Source organism: Parasteatoda tepidariorum, chromosome 8 (assembly GCF_043381705.1).
Source record: "Parasteatoda tepidariorum isolate YZ-2023 chromosome 8, CAS_Ptep_4.0, whole genome shotgun sequence".
NCBI lineage: Eukaryota > Metazoa > Arthropoda > Arachnida > Araneae > Theridiidae > Parasteatoda > Parasteatoda tepidariorum.
In genome coordinates, this window is record NC_092211.1 from 86348936 (window position 1) to 86371749 (window position 22814).

At 27.5% G+C, this 22814-nt stretch overlaps 1 protein-coding gene across 4 annotated transcripts in view; it reads right to left on the bottom strand.

Annotated features, from left to right (window-relative positions):
* LOC107441107 (uncharacterized) overlaps positions 1-22814 on the bottom strand; it is a 41241-nt gene continuing 18427 nt past the window's right edge. For 3 of the 4 annotated variants that reach the window (XM_043047507.2, XM_043047503.2, XM_043047504.2), the window contains 6 exons: positions 19398-19570; positions 15063-15254; positions 10355-10498; positions 7204-7344; positions 4225-4365; positions 1-985 (listed from right to left, as the gene is read on the bottom strand). In XM_043047507.2, the coding sequence (XP_042903441.1) occupies positions 908-985; positions 4225-4365; positions 7204-7344; positions 10355-10498; positions 15063-15254; positions 19398-19570 (869 nt within the window). In that variant the 3' untranslated portion in view covers positions 1-907. The remainder of the gene's footprint in view (positions 986-4224; positions 4366-7203; positions 7345-10354; positions 10499-15062; positions 15255-19397; positions 19571-22814) is intronic. The other variant, XM_043047506.2, reaches the window with a different exon arrangement.

A 22814-nucleotide genomic window follows, 5' to 3' on the forward strand; every position in this document is an offset into this window, starting at 1 on the left:
TTGAACATGTACAAGACATTTATTGAACATATACACAACTACAATCAATAAGCAAAAGCACATTTTACAATTCAAAAGTGCTTCTGTGCTAGACTATTTTTTTACAGATATATTTTTAAGTAACTCAGTTTTGTTCATAATTCTAATTTGATATGATCTAACTAATAAGGCAAATTGTTCAAAAGGAATACTGCTAATTGTTTTTCTTTATTTGTTAGCGTTAGTTGGAACTTTTTTTTTTTTAAACTTTTAACACAGCAATGTTAGACAGCACCAGGATTAAAGAACAAAGAATTGTGCATTAACACTTAACAAGACAAAGCACTTTTCATTATCTACAATCTATTAAATTGGTCCAGAGATTATTAGCATAATTAGGTAGCACATGTAATAGGAGGCATTGCAGTTAATTCAACATGTCAAGCTAATTAAATTTGCATACCGGTAGCAACAAATAACATGTTATTAATACGGAGTTTTAACAATAGCAAATATGAGAGTGTAGTAAAATATCACATAAACTTGTAAGATTTAGTAAATCGTAAACTTTAAAATCAGTAAAAGTTGCACAATTTATCTGCACTGCAGATATATGCATTAGCATCAGCTGTATAATTATATAAAAACATGTCTGCAGTTGTGCTTTAAAAAGAAGCTAATTTTTGTGCAATAGACTACGAAAAGAGATTTTTTTGATCTCTTTCGTTCAATTCTGCCTGTTCGATACCCTATGCATGTAAATAACACACTGAATAAATGTTTCTCAAAGAAATAAAAATGATCAAAAATAAAATAGAAAAATAAGTTTTGCAAGTAAAATTATCCCCCTGCAAAAGAAAAAGTTCAACGCTTTAATCAAAGAATCAATGGATTCCACAGGAGCTTAAGTTAGAGCGGTTTTGGCAACTCATCCAGAGAAATTTTCCTTGCATTCATTTTCAGAGATGGAATGGGCTTTTTGGCGAACTTCCTCGCAGTGCCTCTCCTGAAAAAAAGACAAATTGATGAAATCAAAGCTGTAACATCATATCGTACAAGGAAAAATAAATGAGAATTAAATTCCAGAAATATTAAACATTTAATTTGCACACCTCAATTCTCTTGCAGTTTCAAGAATTTATATCCGATATACATGTTTTCTTATTCAATAACAAAGGAAATTGTTTGCTATTTAATTTAAAAAATGTATACAATTTTTTTAACTTTGCCTCTTTATACGAAAAGAACAAATCCACAAATGTGCTAAGTGATCCAAGAATTTTTTATTAAAGAAAAAAAAGCTATAGCTCATTCTTAAACAGGAACACAAAACATTTTATCAAAAACTATAATTTAAATATATTTCACGTAAAATAACGAAATTTTTTTTTTACTTAAGTTCTTTGTTCTTAAGTACCACGATCATTCAATGCAACTAAGGACAGATCTAAATATCTGTTATAAAATTAGTTGCTACTTTTAACTTAATAAAGGACTTTTTCTTCTTATGGAAAAAATTTACAATTGTGTATGAGAGTATTTAATGTATTGAATATTGCCAACTAAGATATTGAAGAGAAATGAAATTTGACAGAAAATGAAATAATTAAAAATAACTTTGACTGAAAAACAATGAATGATTAAATTTTATTTTTAAAAACAAGAACTTTAAATATTAAATGCATGTGTGTAACCATAAAGCTATTGCATCAATATTAATACTTGAAAACTGATGAGATTATAAAGAACATTCATAAGAAAATGTAATAAAATCATTAAAAATAAAAAGTATTTAAAAAGCATTGTTATGTTTTCTTTAAAAAAACAGATACAAAGGCATTAAATAAATTAGAAATTTAAAAATGTTAACATGAATGGAATGTTAAAAACTTAAAAGCTGTTCCCATGGCATGATTAAAATTAAAATGCATAACAAGTATAAGTAATGCTGATAAATATTTTCACATTATCTTTCATTTTTATATAAATTTTTAATTCGCGTGAATAAAAAAAGTATGTGCACATTTTAACTGCCATTAACTTTCAAAACAAACAAATAACTTAATAAACTTTCCAACTGTCGAAATTATGCAGATAATAATCTTCAAAAGTCAAAATAATCAAGAACTAAAATGAAAATGAGAAAGCTTTTTTTTTTTAATAAGTAAAATAAAAGTTAAATTCAAAATTGTTATGAGATACATTACTTTAAATATTATAGCATTTAACAAATAATTCAATTCTGACTCTTGAATTATAATAAACATTAGATTGTAATATTTCTAAAAATTACTTAATGTAGGATAATAGGAAATAAATAGGATAAATTTGAAATTTATGCATAGGAATTTTAGATATTTTTTTAAAATTTATTTTTTAATTGTTTATTTACAACAACAGTATCATACATTATGTATCAATAACCACTGTCACTGGGTCAACTCACCATCTCACTACTCTTAAAATCAGTAAATATTTTCAAAAAATCGTTAAAAGTTTCAATCTAATACAATTACAATAAGAAAATTTAAAAGGATTTGTATAAGACTATTGCTAATATTTTAAGTTTGACGGCCAGGCAAAATACAAATTTGCATAAAAGTATATTTGATAGCATTAACACAATATAACAATATTTTATACATTTTATCACTCTATAAGTAATCATTGAAGTTCAAAAATATAAAAACTTCTTTAATAGTACTAATGAATTACAAAATATTGAAAGTTTCTTTGCATAAACTTCAAAATAATCCTTGCATAATAATTTGATTACAATAACATTTAATTACGTTTAAATTACAACTAGGTATATCAAATTTAGAAATCACTTTTGTATCCCTATCTAAAATAAATTTTCTCTTCTGCTTTTTTCTTCATAAACCTTTTTAAACAATTTAATTAAAATCAACTTTATAAGAGTCATACATACTGTTACTGAAAAAAAAAAGGGGATTAGAATTAGTATTACTGAATACGCTGTTGAACAACCTATTGTTAAAACTGCTAATATATAAGTTATTTTTAAACCTTTTATAGCTTGAATAAGAAAAAAAAAATGAGATTTAATGGTAATACAATTGCAATTCTAACAAAATATAAAGCAATTAAAAATCTTTTCAAAAATGTTAAATTTGCATACAATGAAATTTATTTGAAGGACTTTTTGTGAGAAAATGACAAGCGACGAAAAGAAATTGTATTATAATGATTTAAAACAAAAACTAATTAAGTAAATATTTTTAATGATAAATAGCAATAATTCAATCTATATATTTTTAGAACTTTAAAATCCACTATAGGAAATTATTAATATTATTTTTCCACCTGTTATGTTATAACACAGCTGTTAGAAATCACATATGAGCTTACCATATGTGATTTGCTTATTTTTACTGAAAAGGGATATGACCTATGCCACAAGAGACAAATTTTGTTACATTTAAAATTTTGTTATAAATGCTAAAATGAAAAAAGTAACACAAAAACCACCAAAAAAAATTTTGCTTTTAGAAACTTGTTTCTGTCCAGGAGCTTCAGAGGTTTTAGTTTTGTAAAATTAATTCGAAAAAAAAATTTTTTTTTTTTGCAAGGTGATATTTTTTATTTAAATTTATTTCTGAACTTAGAATACTTCAGAAAAATTTAAAGTTAACAAAAAAAACAAGGAGAGAATTGAATTGAATGTAAGTTTTAATGGCGCAAGGTCCAGAGAGGACAAGCTGGGCCAGACACACGGTTTTAAAAAACAAGGAGAGAGGAGGTTTTGATTTTCTTACTAGTTATTTGCTTATTTTTGCTAACAAGAGAGAAGGAGTTCAAAATATCCACACTCAGCACACAAAAAATTTAAACAGTCTCTAATATGCAATTTTAAATTAAGTATTTTAAACCTTATCAAGAATAAAAGGTAGAAATATATAGATTTATATTTATTTAGTAATATAAGATTTGGTGGAAAATTTTAATTGAGTAAAAAACAGCTTGTTACGTCAAAACAAGTTTTAAATTGCTTTAAATCATGAAAAACTTGCAAAAACTAATAAAAAGCCGAAATGCTGAGAGTAAAATATTTCATACAATTAGCATAACATATTCAAATTTAAGTGAATTTCAATGCAGCAGCAACCACAACCAAAGCTAAGCAAAAGCAGATTTGTGCAATTTTCAAACCACCAGGCAAGCATGCAATAAGAGCTTCTAATATCTACTAAAACAGGCTTTTTGACAGCTGCATTATCTTACATGCTCGTGAATTTTTTCCAACATAGCTTGAACCTGACTGGCTCGATTACGTTCTGCATTAGTCAGTTTATTTTGTATCTGGTTTAATCTACTTCCAATCTCGAGCTGGTTAAGCTCATTCATTTGACGTACTTTGAATATCTGCAATGCAAAGTGATGGACACACAAAACATAAATGAAACAAAAAAAGCAAGGTTAAAATTGAGGACACACTGAAAATTCAGTATCCCTTCAATATTTAGGCATTGTTTTCAAAAACTCAGCTTAAATAAAGATTTTGCTAAAAAATATTTATTCTTAAATATTTAAAATATGAATGAAAAAGTTTTGGTTAAAAAATGTCTTTGAAAATTAAAACAAATTAAGATGAATAAAATGTCAATATATTTAAACTAAATCTCTATGCATTTAGCTTGATACACTTAATTTAGATTAATCAATATTTTCTTAAATATGCATAAAATACTGCATTACATATTATGTATACTGTAAAAAATATTTTCAAAACAAAATTTAAAAAATTTAGTACACTACTTGGTCTTGGAAGAAAAAAAGTTAAAAATACATTTCTTCAGATTAATAATTTGTGTACAATTTTGGAAAATATTCATGCCTAATATTAATAAAGTAACTGTTCAGTGCATCCTGAATTAAAAAACTGAAACACACTGACAAATCATAAATAAAAAGCGTCTGAAACAGAATTACACAATAAGATTATTTGAACAGGAAAATTTTATAATAGGAAACTAAAAACACAGGTAAATTTTAAATCCACTGTTAATTAATAATTGATTTGAAAACGAAATGTCATTATTCGTAATTTTTTTTTTTAAACTTGTAACTTCAATTCAAAATTTTTTTTAATTCAAAACTTTTTTTAATTCAAATTTTTTTTTAATTCAAAACTTTTTTTTTTCACAGAGTAAAATTTTTAATGTTTAAAAATATTAATGCAATTCAATTTTTAGTTTCCATATGAAAATACTCTCCAGAAATAACCAATCAGAAAATTTAAATCAAGCATTTTTAACTTTATTTTTATTGATAAACTAAAATTTTNGTGAAAATTTAGACATAATTTGTGAAAATTAAAAATTATATTAAAATATCAACTCAAAAATATGGTAAAAATATGGATTTATCGTTTTCAAGGGATACAAAAATAAAATTTTAAGAAAAAATATTTTGTGAAACTACCATTTTTTATAAAGTTAAATTTGTGAACGTACCGCTAAACGGTAGTAAATTAGGCCTGGACAGACTCCTGAATACTCTCCAGAAATAACCAATCAGAAAATTTAAATCAAGCATTTTTAACTTTATTTTTATTGATAAAGTAAAATTTTTAGAATAAATAGTTTTAAGAATTTCAAAATAACTACCATGTAAAAAGTTTTAGTTTCTGTATGTTTTTATTATAGGAGTACATACTGAACTGACATTTTATGCTCAACAAACAAAATAATTCAACAAACTTTAACAAAAAAAACATAACTTCAAAAAGCAAAGAAAAAAGAAATCATAATCCACTATTTTAGATTATACATATTTTGCAAATAAGATATACTTTATATCTTATTTTGTCAAACCAATTTTCTCAAATTAAACACTATTTCAAAATTCGAAAATATTTTTTAAAACAAAATTATCAGAAACAAAGCAATATCCGGAAAAAGAAACTATACTAAGAACACACATGACAAACAATTGCAGAGGGACTTAAAATATAAAAGGATTCATTTCTTTTATGACACAGTAATACATAAAAACAGTTTGTGTCTATTATAAAATTACATTTTTTATATAAAATGGTTCTAAATATTTCATTCCCCCAAATGAAAATGATCATGTTCTCAGTTTTAGTTTACTGCTCATAAGTTGAAATGTTCACAATTACTAGTCCATAAAAAATTTTATGGAATAAACTCCTTTAAATTTTTTTTTTTGAAACTAAATAAATAATTTCATTTAACTAAAATAAACAAAGTTTTATAAATTGAATAGATAAATTATTATTATTAAATAGATAAATGCCATAAAATGATTTAAAAAAGTGAATTCAAATAACTATAACCAATGTCTGTACCTTCCAAAGGTTTACTAAATTACATTAAAACCTATAAAATTTCTAACTTATACAGTGCTTTCAGAACAGAAAAAAAAAAAAAAAAAAAAAAAAAAAGGGNAAAAAAAATGGGTGAGAATTTCTCACCCTTTCTCAAAAACAGGGTGAGATTTCAAAAAATTAAAAAAAACACAAATAGACTTAACACAATAGAAATTTTTTTTCTCTTTAATTATAATACATTTTTAACATCTTCTAATTGAATATTTTTGCTGCATCATCATAAGGAAAATGTTCTATAACTACTTTTTCATCAGCTATTATATATATTTGACTGAAAAATATCTGTATTTGCTTCATTTGTCCGCTTACGGAGTAGAAGATGTAACCTTAGCAAGTATTTGTCCATCTTACATTCATGCACATAAAATGCAAATGTCTTACATGAAGAAACCTTACCTATGATGAACACGTGGTTGCCAAGAAATGTGTCATGAAAGGGGTTCGGGGAGGGGGGGGGCACCGGTTTTGAACAATACTGGTAAATAGGGAAGCTAGATAACAAGAACCGATGTTCAAAATAATGAAAGATCAAGGAAGAAAAGTGAAACGAATTTTATTCAAAATGGCAATAGACGAAATTTTTTCCAAAATTCGCGCATTTTGAAATTGATTAACAGAGTGCGCGAACTTCTCGCATTTATAATTTTTTATTGCGAGAAAAGAAAAAATATGCGAGATTCTCGCACTGTAATGAAAACACTGTTATAAAAACCAATTGGCACTGTTTTAAAGAAATGTATTAACTAGCAATAACTTAAGAGAACACAAATGAAATTTATAAAATATGATACCATTATAAAAAAAGTAAAGTTATTTTACATTTAGCTAAAATTTTTCAAGTAACTTACATGTTCCTTTGACTTTTCTTGGATTTCCTTAATTACAGCATCTCGATTTGATTGAGCTACCTCTAACTTCTTAGTGCTTTTCTCTCGCAAACTTTCAGTCTGTTCCTCCATCTGTTTCTTGATTTCTAGAATATGCTTGTCCTGAAAAATTAATGATTACGCCATTAACTCAGATACTGCAAAAGAAAAAATTATTGTAAAAATGTTCTTCATTAAAAATATATTCCTAGCAATATTTTGCTATTTTAGAAGTTAGATCACAAGAATACTGCAAAAAAAATTTGGAGTCAGAAATGTGAATTTATATATGAACAAATCCATTTGATCAATAAAAAAACTTTCTATAAAAAAAAGTTTAATAGTAATTTAAATGCGTCATTGTATAAGTTTTTAACGCCAAAGTAAGCAAAACTTTAAATAAACAATTGTATTTATAAATCTGAGAGGGGAAAAAAAATTGAATTTTAAATTTGTAAACATCCCAGCCTTTATAAATTGAGTATTTACACACAGTTTATACACGACTTTAAATCTACACTTTTGGTAAATTAAAGAAAGAAATGTCTCAAAAGATTGTACCTTTATAACAAAGTATAAAAAGATTTTCATTACCAAGCATGAAAACATTTAGATTTTAAGATCATTTAAATGAGGACTTTTTGTGCATATTTTTAAACTTACACAAATGCACAGAAGATATAAATTTTAAATTTAGTTGAAGATTACCATTACATACACCACAAAAGAACCATACAATAATTTAGAAATACAAAAAAATAAATAGCTCAGACGTCTCAGTTCCCTGACTTGCAGTTTCTGGAGTGCCCCTCCAAGATGTTGGAGACTGGAGTTCGGAAACAGCCAAAAGTTTAATCTGTTTCAATATTAGGGGGAAGAGTTGAAATATTCTATTCTTTGTTATTAACAATTTTGTATTGAATTGAAATGTTTTTAAAACAATTTTTTTAACAAAAAATATACTGGTCAAAAAAAAAAAAGAGGGGGGGGGGGGGANCAAATAAGAGAATAAGCCATTGTGTGATAGCTAATGGGAACTTTAATTCTTTGGAATGATATAAAGAGCATGAAATGATCCTTCAGAGCAACAATTTGATGACATCTAAATAACAAAACTGATAGATTGGAAATGATATGGGATGTTTTATATGGTGTGAGGTACTCCCAAACTGCTAAGACACCTGTTTCGCATGGATGCAATGATGTTGTCAATGAGACTGAGGAATAGTGTTCCACTTGTGTGAGGCGTGATACTGTAACAAGAGGCCTTGGTCTCTCAGAAAAGCGTCGTTCGAGTGCGTCCCAAACAAATTAGGAGCAGGAGTGTATGCTGGCCACTTCATACAAGATTTAGATTCAAGAAAGCTCTCCACAAGAAAAGCTGCAAGAGGTCTGAATTATCTTGTATTAAAAGAAAGGAATCACCAATGGCTGCTGCAAAAGATAAGACTTATGTCTGAGATCTAAGGGTCTCATCTGTATAACTTTGAGCAGTCAAATTTCAATTTTGAACGATTAGAGGTCAATCTGTCCACCTATGCTGATTCCAGTCCATATAATCAAAATAGCTTGCCTTAAGATCTTTCCAGAACAAATATAAGGTTATTTTGAGTGCCCCTTAGTTGCCATAACAAAACAAGTCTTGTCTCAATAAAAACTTAATCGGGTCTCGCCCGCAAAACAGCAGTTGACTCCAGTCATTTGCATCCATCATTTTTTTTTCAAAACAAAAATCGAATGTGGAATTTCACAGCCGAGACCGTCAGAAACGGCAGCTTCTATGAGATAACAATTTCTGCACTTTTGGACATTTTTCTGGTTTTAGACTTCACGAATGTTGATTTGCGTATGAAGTTTTGTTTTCTGCAACACTTTATACAATAGTTGTTTTATTTTACATTAATTATCGGAAGAAATATATCAAAGAGTTATGAAGTCACATGAAAACTATGAGCTGGATTATGTGAAAAGTTATGTCTAACTACTATTTACTTTTCAAAAGTTTAAGAAAACTAGAGCTCCAAAAATTCTTTGATTCCTACTGTGTTAAGTATTTTGTTAAAGTCTATTTAAAAGTAACTCATATACAACACCTTAAAAGAATTAAAATAGAAAATTGCAACCAATTCTCGATTATATATACATACTTTTATGTAATATGATTACATACTTTTGTCTTCTAATTTTTAAGACAGACTGATATTGTGTTTATTACACTAATTTAGTAATTATCAAGTAAAATAAAATCAAAATTCATTGAAACCCTTAAGAGCTTACTTTTTCTAATGATGCGGTCTGAGAAAGTTATACACCCTTAATTTAAATAATAAATGAAGATTGTCATATTATCAAGATCAAGTGCAATTACTATGACGAACATTTGGCAGAGTTCCACCTGGGAATAATAAAAAAAAAGGCCAGACACTTCCTCACAGAAAAAGGCACTTTAGTTTTGAAAGGGCACTCACTTAACACCGTAAAAATTTATCAAAATGTATTATGTAATAATTGAATTTGATCAACAAGTTTCAAATTATCTTTTACTATTTAATGTATGCATTTTAGAAAAGTATTTCACACTCATTATCAAAATAAAAGAAAACTTTGTAGTTAACAGGAAAATAATTAAAAGCACACTAGAAGACAATCACTGTGCACAAATTTTTTGCAAAAAGTAAACNCAAAAAAAAAAAAAAAAAAAAAAAAGATTGGAGGGTAACCAAGTTGATAGCTTTTGTTCTATAATTCAAACTGAAAATAATGAGAAAATAAGCATTTAAAGGTGAATTTTTAAAAAAAATAAATAACTTATTTATTTAAAAACTCATTTTAAAATCGCTCCTCTGCAAAAGGAGATACTTAAAACTAAACCAGTTGAGAATAATCCAAACAAAATAAATATTTGTAATAATAATAATCAGAATAAAACCTATAAACACATAATTTTACCACAGAGTAATTATTATTTAAACAGTGAATTAATTTTTTAAAAATTTTTACAAAATGGGCAAGGAGGGCGCATCAAAGGGCAGGCTGCACTTTTAAAAGACGCTTAAGGAGAAAAATGCATCTATCAATGCAAACATCCAAAACAGAATATGTAAAAATAATCACTTTAAAAAACACAGCTTACATGCTCTCTTAGCTTCTCTTTTAGGGAGTTTATTTTAGCTTCACGCTGTTCCTGAGCAGTCATCAACTTCTTATTAATAGCTTCCAATTTCACTTCCTTGTCTGGAGAATCACCCTGCTTTCGTTTTTCATCAACCTTCTGAACCTATACATAGAACAAAAATAGTCAATGATTATAAAAACTAATAAGTACAAGAGTATAAATCCACATTTTTTCCCCAGAAACATTTCAAAATCTTTTTCTAATAACAGGGATGAGATTGACCAAAAGACAAAAAAGCTGAATTTCCACACGAGTAAATTTTACAAGTGTGCAATTGTTTAATAATAAACTCCAGACAATTTAAGATAATAAATAACTATGCGCTGAGGCATAAATACAAATCCCGATATTGGATATTTAAATAGAGTGATTACGAACCCCAATGTCTTACTTTTAAATCATATATAAATACGAAAATCGATGTTTGATATTATAACTGTATGAATGAATCACGAAATTGGATTCTAAACTTGCATGAATACGAATCACTACATAGGTTTTTAAAAACGCGTAAATACAAATCGCGATATCGTATTTTTAAATCTCGTAAATAAGAATATCAATGTACGATATTTAAATAGAGTGAATAAGAATCGCAATGCGTAACATTCAAATCGCGTAAATACAAAAAGCTATGTTTGATATTAAAATCGTGTGAATAAGAATCTAGATATTAGCAGATTCTGGGCTTTGGACATCTAAAAGGCTTGTTTGAAGCCTTACAAAAATAAGAGCCATCTGGTGGGTGGGTAAAAATCTTATCTTCTGCATGTAAAAGGGGAGAAAATAGCTAAAATAGGTAAAAATGCGGAAGAGTTGGCAGCTATGCAGATTGAATTTATTTCAACAAGTAGATTTTCTGAAAAAAAAAAAACAGAATATTTTTTTTAAAAAGTTACTTTTAGAGAATCGGAGTTTTCAATAAAAAGGCTGAAATTCAAGAGGCTGAAATCAGCTAAAAAGCGGAAAAATCTAATCCCTGTAATAATTTTACTGGTATAATACAGAAATACTCTTTAAAATATTAAGAACTTAAATATTACTTGACGTGTTTTTCCAACTCATCAAATTAGAAAGTTACTTTGGTCACAAGAAAGGTTTAAAGTGTATATTTTTTTTCTCTATAAAATATTATAGCACAACTTTTCTAATCTATAATACAAAAGCGTATCTCTATTATATATTTACAAAATAATAAAAATTAGTTTGATTAAATATGTTTCACTTCTTACAAAACAAAGAAACATCTCGTTAGTTACAAGGAAGGACAGAGACAATTAAAATATTTTCTGAATTGTTCAGAATTAAAATAGTAGCCAACATTTCACTGACTTTATTTTATTACAAGATATCCAGACCGCTTGACATGCACTTTCACATACCGTTGTAGGCAAGTTTCTGATTTAGTTTCTTTCAAGTGAACAAAACTTTATTTTGAATTTAATATTTATTGAACTCAAAACAAATATTTTTAGTTCATATACAGGGTATCCGCACACCTGGAAAGTCATGAAAATCATGGAAAGTCACGATTTTAACTATTTTTTTAAAAAAAAAAAAAATCAGGGAAAGCCATGAATTTAGGTTGCCGAAAATTTTTATTTTTAAGATGGAATCCCCCCCCCTTTTAATGGTATTCCGCATATCTGACTTTGTAACAAAATCCCAACTCAGTGTCATATTTTATTAAAATATAAAAAGTTTTTATCATGTTCTTTAAAAATTATGGTGTTCTTTCTAAAAATGAAAGAGCTCTGCTATTATTTTTTCAGCTATTTTATTGCTTCAAATCTTCCTTTACTCCTTTTTAAATTTAAAATCAAATATGAAGATGCAGAGTATAACAGTTTTGGTTATACCTATCATTTCAATTAATATTATTATAATGCTTTTCAAATTTATTATTCTGTTTTTGTAGGAGAAAATAGTAACTTCGTTAAGCCATGAAAAGTTCTTGGAATTAATCATGGAAAGTAATGAATTTGAAAATTTAAAATGTAGCAGATACCCTGCATATATTTTTGTTAAACATCACATCTTTATACAAAACAAATGCAACTTTTACAGAAATTTATTTGGTGAAATCTTTCAAATAAATACTTTTTGGTATTTATTGCAGAAAATACTTTTATAGTTATCTGCACAAAGTCTAAATTAAATTTATATGTATATTAGCAGATATGTCTAACTTTAAAGACTAAAAATTTACACTAGTACAAACACCAACTGTATGATTACAAACTTCAGTATCTGTGCTTGTTATTTTTATTCTTAATTTTATGCATATTATTTTTATCTATAAGACTTATTCACTCTAAATCAGTGACTCATTTTATTAGTGCCACTTTTTTTTGGTGAGAGAAGGGTACTGAAATGTTTTACATTAACTTTTAGTAAAGTGCAATAAATCTAAATGAAGATTTAGGTATTTTCAGGCTTCAAAGTTGCTCAAAATAAAAATTACAACATTTAACAAAAAATTACGACAAAAACGATAGATTTTTTAGAGCAATACATACATTCAAACACACTACACTATTTAGAGAAACCGAGGGACTTAACATTGCGCTGCTATTTCCTTTTACTAAAAACAAAAAAATTTAAAAAAAATATTTGTTAAGCAAGTTTATCAGAATTGATTTTAAAAAGAAGTGACATTTTGAGCATGCAAAGATACAGTGAGAAATCTCAGAACATGAATTTTACTTTATTTCAGAAATGATCCCTCCATATGAAAATAGATTTAGATAAATTTAAAAGAAAACTAGTTATTTTAATGCAACAATAAACTACTTCACAATTTAATCATACATAGTGAACTTAGTAAAGAATGTATACAAAAATAAACAAATAAGAAAATGGAATATACAGCTGAAACTGGTAAAAGCATTTTATGATGTCTTCTTCCTTATCCCCAAAATTAGCCAGGCTAAACAATGTCCATGAAATTCATGACCTGGAGGAAGTCTGCCACCAAAAGTGGGTTACTTAGAATGTCCCTTTTGTCCAGTCCAAGACAGTCCAGGATATGTTGGGGAGAAGCCTGCATGTTGTGATAATTATTCTTTCCTTCGAGAGTAGAGTTAAAATCTTCCCAAACTGCCCCGGTGCCACACTATATGATGTTATTACCGTATGATTATATTACAGCACTGTTTATAGTAATAAAGACTAAGTTAAAAATACGAATTTTTTTATTTTAAGCAAAATTAAAGGCATTGAGGGGAAAAATTTGTTCTTATGAAACAAAAATTCATCTCACTTTCATAGAAGAGCGGCAGCACCCTAACATCTTTTACAAGAAATTTTTTTAAAAAATAAATAAACAAAAACTGAAAACATAACAGGCATAAAAATATGCCTGTGAAAGAAATAACACAAAATAAATTTACAATACAACATAGAATAGGAGCTGCAGCAGCATCTTTGATGCAGTATTTAACTCTATATCAGACATATTTCTTAGTTTAGCAAATGCGTAGTTAGATTATTTATTATATTAGAAAAAAATGTGAAAGAAAGGATTCCTTTCTTTCAAAAATTGACAATAATTCAGTTGCCTATATGTGACAGACACCTGCTGAGCATGAATTTAGATGCCTATGACTGGCTAATGATGATGAAAAGAGGCATAAAATGACAAAAACAGAAAGTGGTTTAAGAAGGATGGCCTTTATCAAATTACAAATACAGAGTGACTCCAAAAACCTTGGATAAGTATTGTTTAACATATTTCATTAAGCAAAAGGAAATCATTTCAGGCAATTATACATCAACCTGCGAGACCAAATGTAACAAAAATTGAAAGAACTACACATAATTAGTTAAAGTTTAGCAAAATAACTTTCACATTCAAGTTTCAACCTTATACTTTCTTTGGTGAAAGTTCTAAAATTCACCCATAAAAACAATTAAAAATTTATATATATATATATAAATTATACAGTAGGGAACCGATTATCCGGAACGATCGGGACCATCGCTATTCCGGATAACTGATTTTTCCGGTTTTCTGAATCGCTGCAACAAGCCGTTTTTTTTATTGTTAAACCCAAATAATAAAAAAAATTTTTGGAAATAATCTTAAAAAGAAGAAAAATCGATGGAGTAATAAACTAATGATTATTTCCAAAATGACGGTAAGGTAAACATCTTTAAAAAAAGAAAGAAAAATCCTAAAATCTTATAAGGGAAAAAAAAGTTTTTTTTAAAATGGCGGGAAAATTTATCGAATTTCTTTCCGGTTTTTTGGTTTTCCGGTTTTCTGATTTCCGGATAACGGGTTCTGTACTGTATATATATATATATTACTTTTTAATAATTCATTTGAAACAAAACTTTAAATTAACAAGAATTATTGAAAGTAAAACACATGAAATGATGATTTAGAGGAAATTGTAAATAGAGAAAAAGACCTTGTGACTGATTATACAAATACAAACTATGTTTCTATTGTAAAGTTTTTAAATAAGCTTTATTATTATTACAAAATACTTATAAAATCAGAAATTATTTTTTTTTACCTAAAATAATTTAATCAAAACAAATATCAATGGTAAGGTGCAATTAAATGCTTATTTTTTGTCGCCCTTTGTGTCATGTAGATTCCTTGTATTTTGGGCAATTTCACATCTAAAAAGTTACTTCATGCAAAAGGAAATCTTACTATTTCTCTAGCTTTTTCCTGAATTGTTTTGATGTGAGTTTCTCTGTTCTTATTCCAAGATTCTAACTTCTGTTCCAAGTTTTCTTTAGTAGACTGCATGAAATTTGAATTCACTTCTTCCTTCTTAGCATTTACTGCTTCCAAGTGACTAAGTTTCTCAGTAACATAATTCAGTTTCTGCAATTCTAGAGACTAAAAATAAAAATCAATAAATAAGATTTCCTCCTGCTTAATCTAATCTAAATTGCATAAACACCAATTGCTTAGCTAAATTTTTATACTATAAATGAGTTTCATGCAGTTTTAAATTCAACTTCATAAGTCTTATAACTTATTGCAAGTCATAGCGCACACCAATGAGACAATAAAATGAAAAAGAACGTTCATAATTGATAAATATCAGAATGCCAAAATAAATAAATTTTAAAATAAATGGTTTGTTATTTTTACTAATAACCATAGAGATCAATATTAAAAATAAACTATAACAAGTTTCATATGTAAAATTACTTTTATCATTTATAAACAAACTTACAGAACTCTAAGCCTTTCCTTTTCTAAGAATTCTTTAGTTTTAAAAATTAGTTACACATGACGAATAAAAGGTTAAAAAAAAAGCTTCCCAGCATAAGACTTTCACTCCTCAAACCAGCAATTTGAATATTAAGGGATTCATAAAAATTTCATGCAATTTTGATTAATTAGTCTGATTAATTGATTAATATATATATAAAAAAAACATAAATAGTAGCAACATATAGTCAATAGTTAAAATATGTCACTTATAAATTCCCTGTTTCTCTGAAAAACTTCATTAAATTCATCAATTAATTTTCAGTTAAAAAACAAAATTTTTTTGTTCTTGTTTAATCTTCAAAAAAAAAAGGTAAATAAATTTTATACAAAATCAAAATTATAAAATCTTTGACAAGGTAAGCGTTTTAAACTTCTATTTTAAAAAATTTTGTTGTATTGATCACATATTATATAAATTTAAGATTAAAGAATATACAGTTAATCAACATTGTATTTTGCTAGATTTATTTTTGTTTGAAAAATAAATTATCTAGGTTATGTTTTAAAATAAATTCTTTGAAATATCTTTTCTTACTAAAAAGAGAAAATTATTCACAATTTGAGAACTATTTGAATATTTGGTATTAAAACAATAATTCAAAAATAGTTGATTTTTCTTCCCAATATAAATTGCTTTATACGGATGAAAGATTAATGACTATAATTAATATTAGTTTCTTAAAGTTCATAATATTCCTAAGACAAGGAAAAAAACGGGTTTTCAGAAGAAAACTTTGTTTAAACTAGATTTTATTTAACCAGTCATTTTGGTTTAATTAAATCGAAATTGTTAAATAAAATACTTTATCCTCTAAATGAAAATTTTTTTTACAATATTATATAATAGCTTAATTACTCTTAACTATTAAATATTATCAATAAACAATTAAAATATATCAATTTTCTTTTCAAAAACAAGCTTACATGATAAATACCTGAACATACTTACATATCTAAACTTTACAAATAAAAATTAAATATCAAAATTATATATTAGATGTGTGTAAATGAAAGAGTTATCTTTGTCAGCAGGGGTCTGTCCAGACATTTTGTGAAAGGTCAGTTTTTCGTGAAATTGTGAAAAAATTACTCACATTTTTTCAATCAGGGTCCGCTTTTATGAATTTGTGCAAATAGGGTCCGTTATTACAAAAAAAAAAAAAACTTTTTCAAGGAGTTTTTAAATTGTAAAGATTATTGTTCGATTTACGAGATTATAGTTCGACAATTGTTATTCGATTAACAAAATAATAATGAAGATAAACAAATTTGTGAAGGGTCCGTTTTAAAGTTAAAATATGTTGTGAAGGGTTCGTTTTAAAGTTAAAATATTTTGTGAAGGGTTCGTTTTTATGAAAAGATATTTCGTGAAGGGTCCGTTAACGGACCCAAATTTCTTCTAAACAGACCCCTGGTCAGTATATATGAAAATATAATTTTTGAAATTTATTTTAACACAATGAAAACAAAACACTGCACAGAAAAAATGAACATTAAATAAAATAGACATTGATAATATTTTAAATGAATTTTGAATATTTTTAAATGCTCTTATTTAGGCATTGCATTTTGAAATTCGAATCATAACTTTCAAATAGTAAAATATAAAATTCAGAAAAGCACCTCATTTCCATCTACGCTTTTGATTGTACCAAGCACAATGCTGATTTTTAACAAGATAAAAAAAAACAACTTTTGATCTTGCCATACAACATTAATTTAGAAAACTACCAGAACATGGAATTTAAGATGGTCTGTTATGCATTATAAAAGTTTTTAGGGACATTATGACTTAATTTTAAATTTAATTAAAATTATTTTATAAATTCATTTTTGCAGAAGAGTAAAATTACAAATATGTTCATTTAAAGTAACTGCAAAATTTACATTAGCAGTTAATCTTCAAATTAACAATATTAAAAGAATATTGGAAATATTTACTTTTTTCATTTGGTCACATTCAAACTGAAGATATATCACAAACAATAGAACATTTAATTACTTTAAAGTTTTACTTAAAAAAACTCCCTGATTAGTAACAAGACATAGACAAACAATATAATTTTAACTTGCTGAGCATGTAATGTATTTAATTACACAATAAAACCACAATGACACTTAGAGGATCATAAATCTATATTGAAATTATGGGGGGAAAGACTAGTGAATATTGGTGATCGAAATGGGCTACAGGTAGCGTATAGCAGAACTCTTAACCTATGACTAATTCCGCATGTGGATCGCACCGACCACTGTGCTAACGCAAAATATCCTCAGTGGTAGACGAATCATGGGCTAGAGTCTTCTTGTCATCAGGCTAACTGCGCGAGGTTTTCCTTTTAAAGTAACGCAAATTAGGGTTAGTTCCATCAAGAAGTTCTCCACGAAGGCAATATTTCTCCCAATACTTGATCCAGGAGTTTCCTTGTCTTCTGGATGGGGTTCAAAATGACAAGTATACGGAGTTGAAAATTGGTAATCGTAAACCAAAAATTGGGTCGATTCAACGACGGTTTTAAAATAAAATATTGTTGGATGTTGGCAAAATTAAAATTGCGTCAGAATGGCAATTATTTCATGCGGAAAACTTCTAGAATTGGAAATTGTATAATTCATCTATTGAATTTTAAAATTGCCATAATTTTTATAATTAAATATTTATTAATACAAGAGTTACATGGGAAGCACAAGAAACTCACTGTGGCTGCCTCAAGGCAAGACATGCCCCACATTTGACTGTGATAATATACAAAGATTTATATATTAGCAATTAATGCAACAAATAATAACACAACCAAGAAGTTAAGACACTTAACTACATATCTATGAATAAATCATAGAAATAGAAAAAACATAGGAGAGCATGGAACATTTCAGAAATGCACCAAAATTGAAGATTTCTTGACATGACTAAACGGAAATAATAAAAACAGGATCGACAGGCTTGTCATATACCTGCTCTCAATGTGTTCAATTATTACACTCTTGTAATTATTTAAACTTCATAAGCATCGCACAAATACATTACCTTCATTGTTTTTATTAACAGTTACAAGTGATAAAAGTTATTGTGCTACCACTTTTCCGTTTAAACAAAACATTTCTATTCTGAAGACTTAGTAAATTATTTTATGAAAAAAAGCTTGTAAATTAAAAACCTTAAAATTTTAAATTAATATGTATGAACAGCGGAATAATTATTTTAAAGCATACGCATTTAGCTATTTTCTGACAATGCTTAAATATACTTTAATTCTAATTTATTAGTTTTATTTTAAGTTAATCGCTTATTTTAGTTTTAATTTTAAACCTTTTACATTAAACGAATAAAACATACTATTATTTTGTGTTTAATTATATATCAAACCAACAGTATAGAATATGCAAATTCTTATGGTTACTACAACAAAAAGAAAAACTCAAAGTGTAAACATTGTTTTCAGTTTTTACAGCATTTTGTTACCAATAGTTGTAGTTGGACTGACAAATTAGTGTGCGGTGCTCGCCACTATCTCGGCAAGTTAAAAGTTATCATGTAAAAGCAACCCAGTGATAAATATTCTTCATCAGACGAAGAACTGACACTTACCCTTTTTTTACCTCTTCGCTAGCTCGATCGCAGGATGACCGATAATGTTTAAGTTCATTAACGTTATACTAATGTCATGTTTGTTAAAACTTTACTAATGTTATGAATAAATGTTCTAAGAAAAATTTTAATATAGCTTTAGTTATTTTCACTCCAATAAAAATATATACCTGTCTCCTTTCTTCCGCAGCTTTGAGTTTCTTTTCGATGTCTTCCATGGATAGAGTGGACTTGGGTAGTGACTGAGACGCAACATGCTTAGGGGACTCCACAGAGGGGGGCTGCAAAACAAGCTCATATTTAAGGCCACCTTTCGATTGCTCAGAGCACTTGACTTCAGTTGCTGAAAGAGGAAGGAAAAAAAAAAGAGACAATAAACGAGTAAATTCTTTAAAAATTATGAAGGGTATGTACAGAATGCAAACAAATATCCAGATTCTAAAAGTAAAACAAGCGTTGAGTATAACTAGAAAATATAAGTGTTTTCCCGAAGGATCTTTAGAAAGGTAGCCCACCCTGCTGGCTGTTCACGGGGGTAAATGAACCATCCTTGCATCTTTCTTTAAGAAAAAAAGAGAGACAGCAGTAGTAGAAACCAGGAACTTCAGAATTGCATGGCAAGTAGAAATTTTTAGTCAAAATACTATTATTTCTCATGTTTGAGTATTTTTAATTCTGTTTTGAAGGGTGCTCATTTAGCTGGATATAAATATATTTTTTACATGTTTAGTGCCCTTCAATACTGAAGGCGCCTTCGCGTTTGTAAAAGTACCCTTGTTTATTTCTAGGGAGATCCCTGATAATTATCATGAAAAAATTTCATTAAACAAGAGTCAATCCAGGAAAGGTTCATTAACAGATCCTTTTTAATTATTTCATAGTAAAATTTAAGAAGCATTCACTAAATTTTCACTTAACAATGTATTATGACAACTCATAACTTTAAAGCTACAGCTCCTTGAAAGACATGGTTTTAGTATTTATTAAAAAAAAAATACAGGACCATCTTCAATGCTCTTCCTAAGCGTTTTCAGACGTGTGACCCATCCTACCTGCCCTTTGATCCCTATAAGTGCGACCTTTTTGCAAAAAATAAGTCGCCATCCCTTAAAAGCACTGCCTTTTTATTCATATTCCACTTTTAAGAAAAATTAAATCTTAAAATAATAATTACACACAAAAATTGTCTGAGTTTAATTTATTGATAAATTTTTACTGTGCTAAGTGAGAGCCTTTTCAAAACAAAATGTGCTCTTGCCTCTTTTTATTCCTAAAGAGAACTATTTCATTTTCACACATTCACAATGACCAGACCACAATTATGATTTTTGAACAGAGTTCTCCCTGGGAATAAAAAAAGGGAAGGGAGCTTTCCCACAGAAAAGGGCACTCGCTTAACACCATAAACGTTTATCAAAATGTGTAATATCATGCAATAACTGTGTGTGGATTTGATTCTCAATAGTTCTTAAGTTACCGTCTTATATTACTTTATGTAAATACATTTCAAAAAGTAATTTTCACTCATCATCTAAGTAAAAAAAATGTGTAGTTTGTAAATAATAATTAATGGGATGCTAAGAGAAAATCTCGAATTACATTAAAAGAAAAAAATTGTTTGGATAAACTTAAGAAAATTTTCCTATAAGTTATACTGAAAATTTCTTTACAGCAAAATTATACTTAAAGTATCCATGCGATGCATCAATACCATATAGTACGATAAACATCGATAATCTCGAAAGCATTGCCGACAATGGTAAAAACAGACGATAATGGAACTTTTCGGTAAGCCAGGCACAAGCGAAAAGTCGCCAAAAAATTTAGGCATCCAGCAACCTTTTTTCCTACTATGCATTTTTTTAAACAAAAAAATGAAGTTCACAAAAAATTAAATAAAATAAGTAAAAATTTAAAGGGGGAAGAAAAATTTATTTCCTTGCTCCCCGCTTAACCGAAAAATTGATAATTTAACAAGAGATAATTATCGTCATCGATAGAACTACAATATCTGAGTAAGGTCATATCGATATCATTGCAATAAATGTGGAACACTAATTTTGCCAGTACCGATAAAGGTAATTATCGGATATCGCGAATATTGATAAATTATACGTAGATAAAGAAAATGTTGTCTTATGTAAAATTAATGTAACTTAGTAAAAATTGAAGGGAAAAAAAAATGCGACATGTCAAGAAATATTTATTTCTTAACATATTGACACATTAAAATTCCGATATCAGCTTTTATATTTAGTTTTCGCAAGCATTATTAAATGAGCCACGCTAATCAGCCCTCCCAAGAGAAAACAGGACAACTTAAAAACATCACTTATCTTCAAACAGCGTCAATAAGCAGGGGTCTGTCCAGACATTTTGTGAAAGGTCCGTTTTTCGTGAAATTGTGAAAAAATTACTCACATTCTTTCAACCAGGGTCCGCTTTTATGAATTTGTGCAAATAGGGTCCGTTATTGCGAAAAAAAACTTTTTCAAGGAGTTTTTAAATTGTAAAGACATACAAGATTATGCTCAACACTGTAAAATTATAATTAAAAAAATTAAATTTTAAAAAATAAACAACAATTGCTGCTTCTAAATTAGAGATGCAGCATACAAATATTTGGTATTTAGTCTATACTGCTGAACGCAGAATATTAATTTCGGACGAATAATGGAAGAATTGTCTGCAGAAGACAAAACTTAAGTCGTTTACATCCATCTTTCTTGTTTTCTGCCCTGGAAAGGGTTTATTCGATCAACAAAATAATAATGAAGATAAACAAATTTGTGAAGGGTCCGTTTTTAAGTTAAAATATTTTGTGAAGGGTCCGTTTTTATGTCCGTTTCCCAAATTTCTTCTAAACAGACCCCTGATAAGGGGAGGGGAGAAGTCTGTTTCAACTATTAAAAAAAATCTGTTTCAACTATAAGTCAAACAGCGATAAATAAAGTTATAGTTAAGGCAAAAAAAAAAAAAAAAAAAAAAAAAAAAAAAAAAAAAAAAAAAAAAAAAAAAAAAAAANCGGTACCAGCGTATATCAACCCCAGTTCAGATGTTTTATAACATTTCCTTAACTTAAAAAAAGAGTGAATAAATATGCAGTTTCATTACTTATCTACCTTTTAACAGAAATTTTTAAGTATTTCCTCGATGCTACGCTAATTTAAATTGAAATAAGTTTTAAATAATTTGAAATCTTAGTCGGATGACACTGATTAAGTTTAGCTATTTAGGGTTAATGAAGGCAATCCTCATTCATGGGTTTTGTTTATAATAAATTTTTTGGATAGTTTTTATTATGCATTAAAAGTAAATTTCGTCTTTAACATTGCATTTAGTATAGTTAATTCAGAATATCGGTAAATTTAAGAAATTCGATCATGCGAAGTATAATGGCGAATAAAATCACCTCTTTAAAAAATTTACAACTAAAATATTTAAAGTTATGTTTATATAAGTAGAATATACAATAAAAAGTTTTTTAAAAAAATCTGGGATATAACTTTCACTATTAATTGATTGAAATCGATGATGAAACAGATGTTCTAAAATAGAAACATAATTCATTAAAATAATTTAAAATA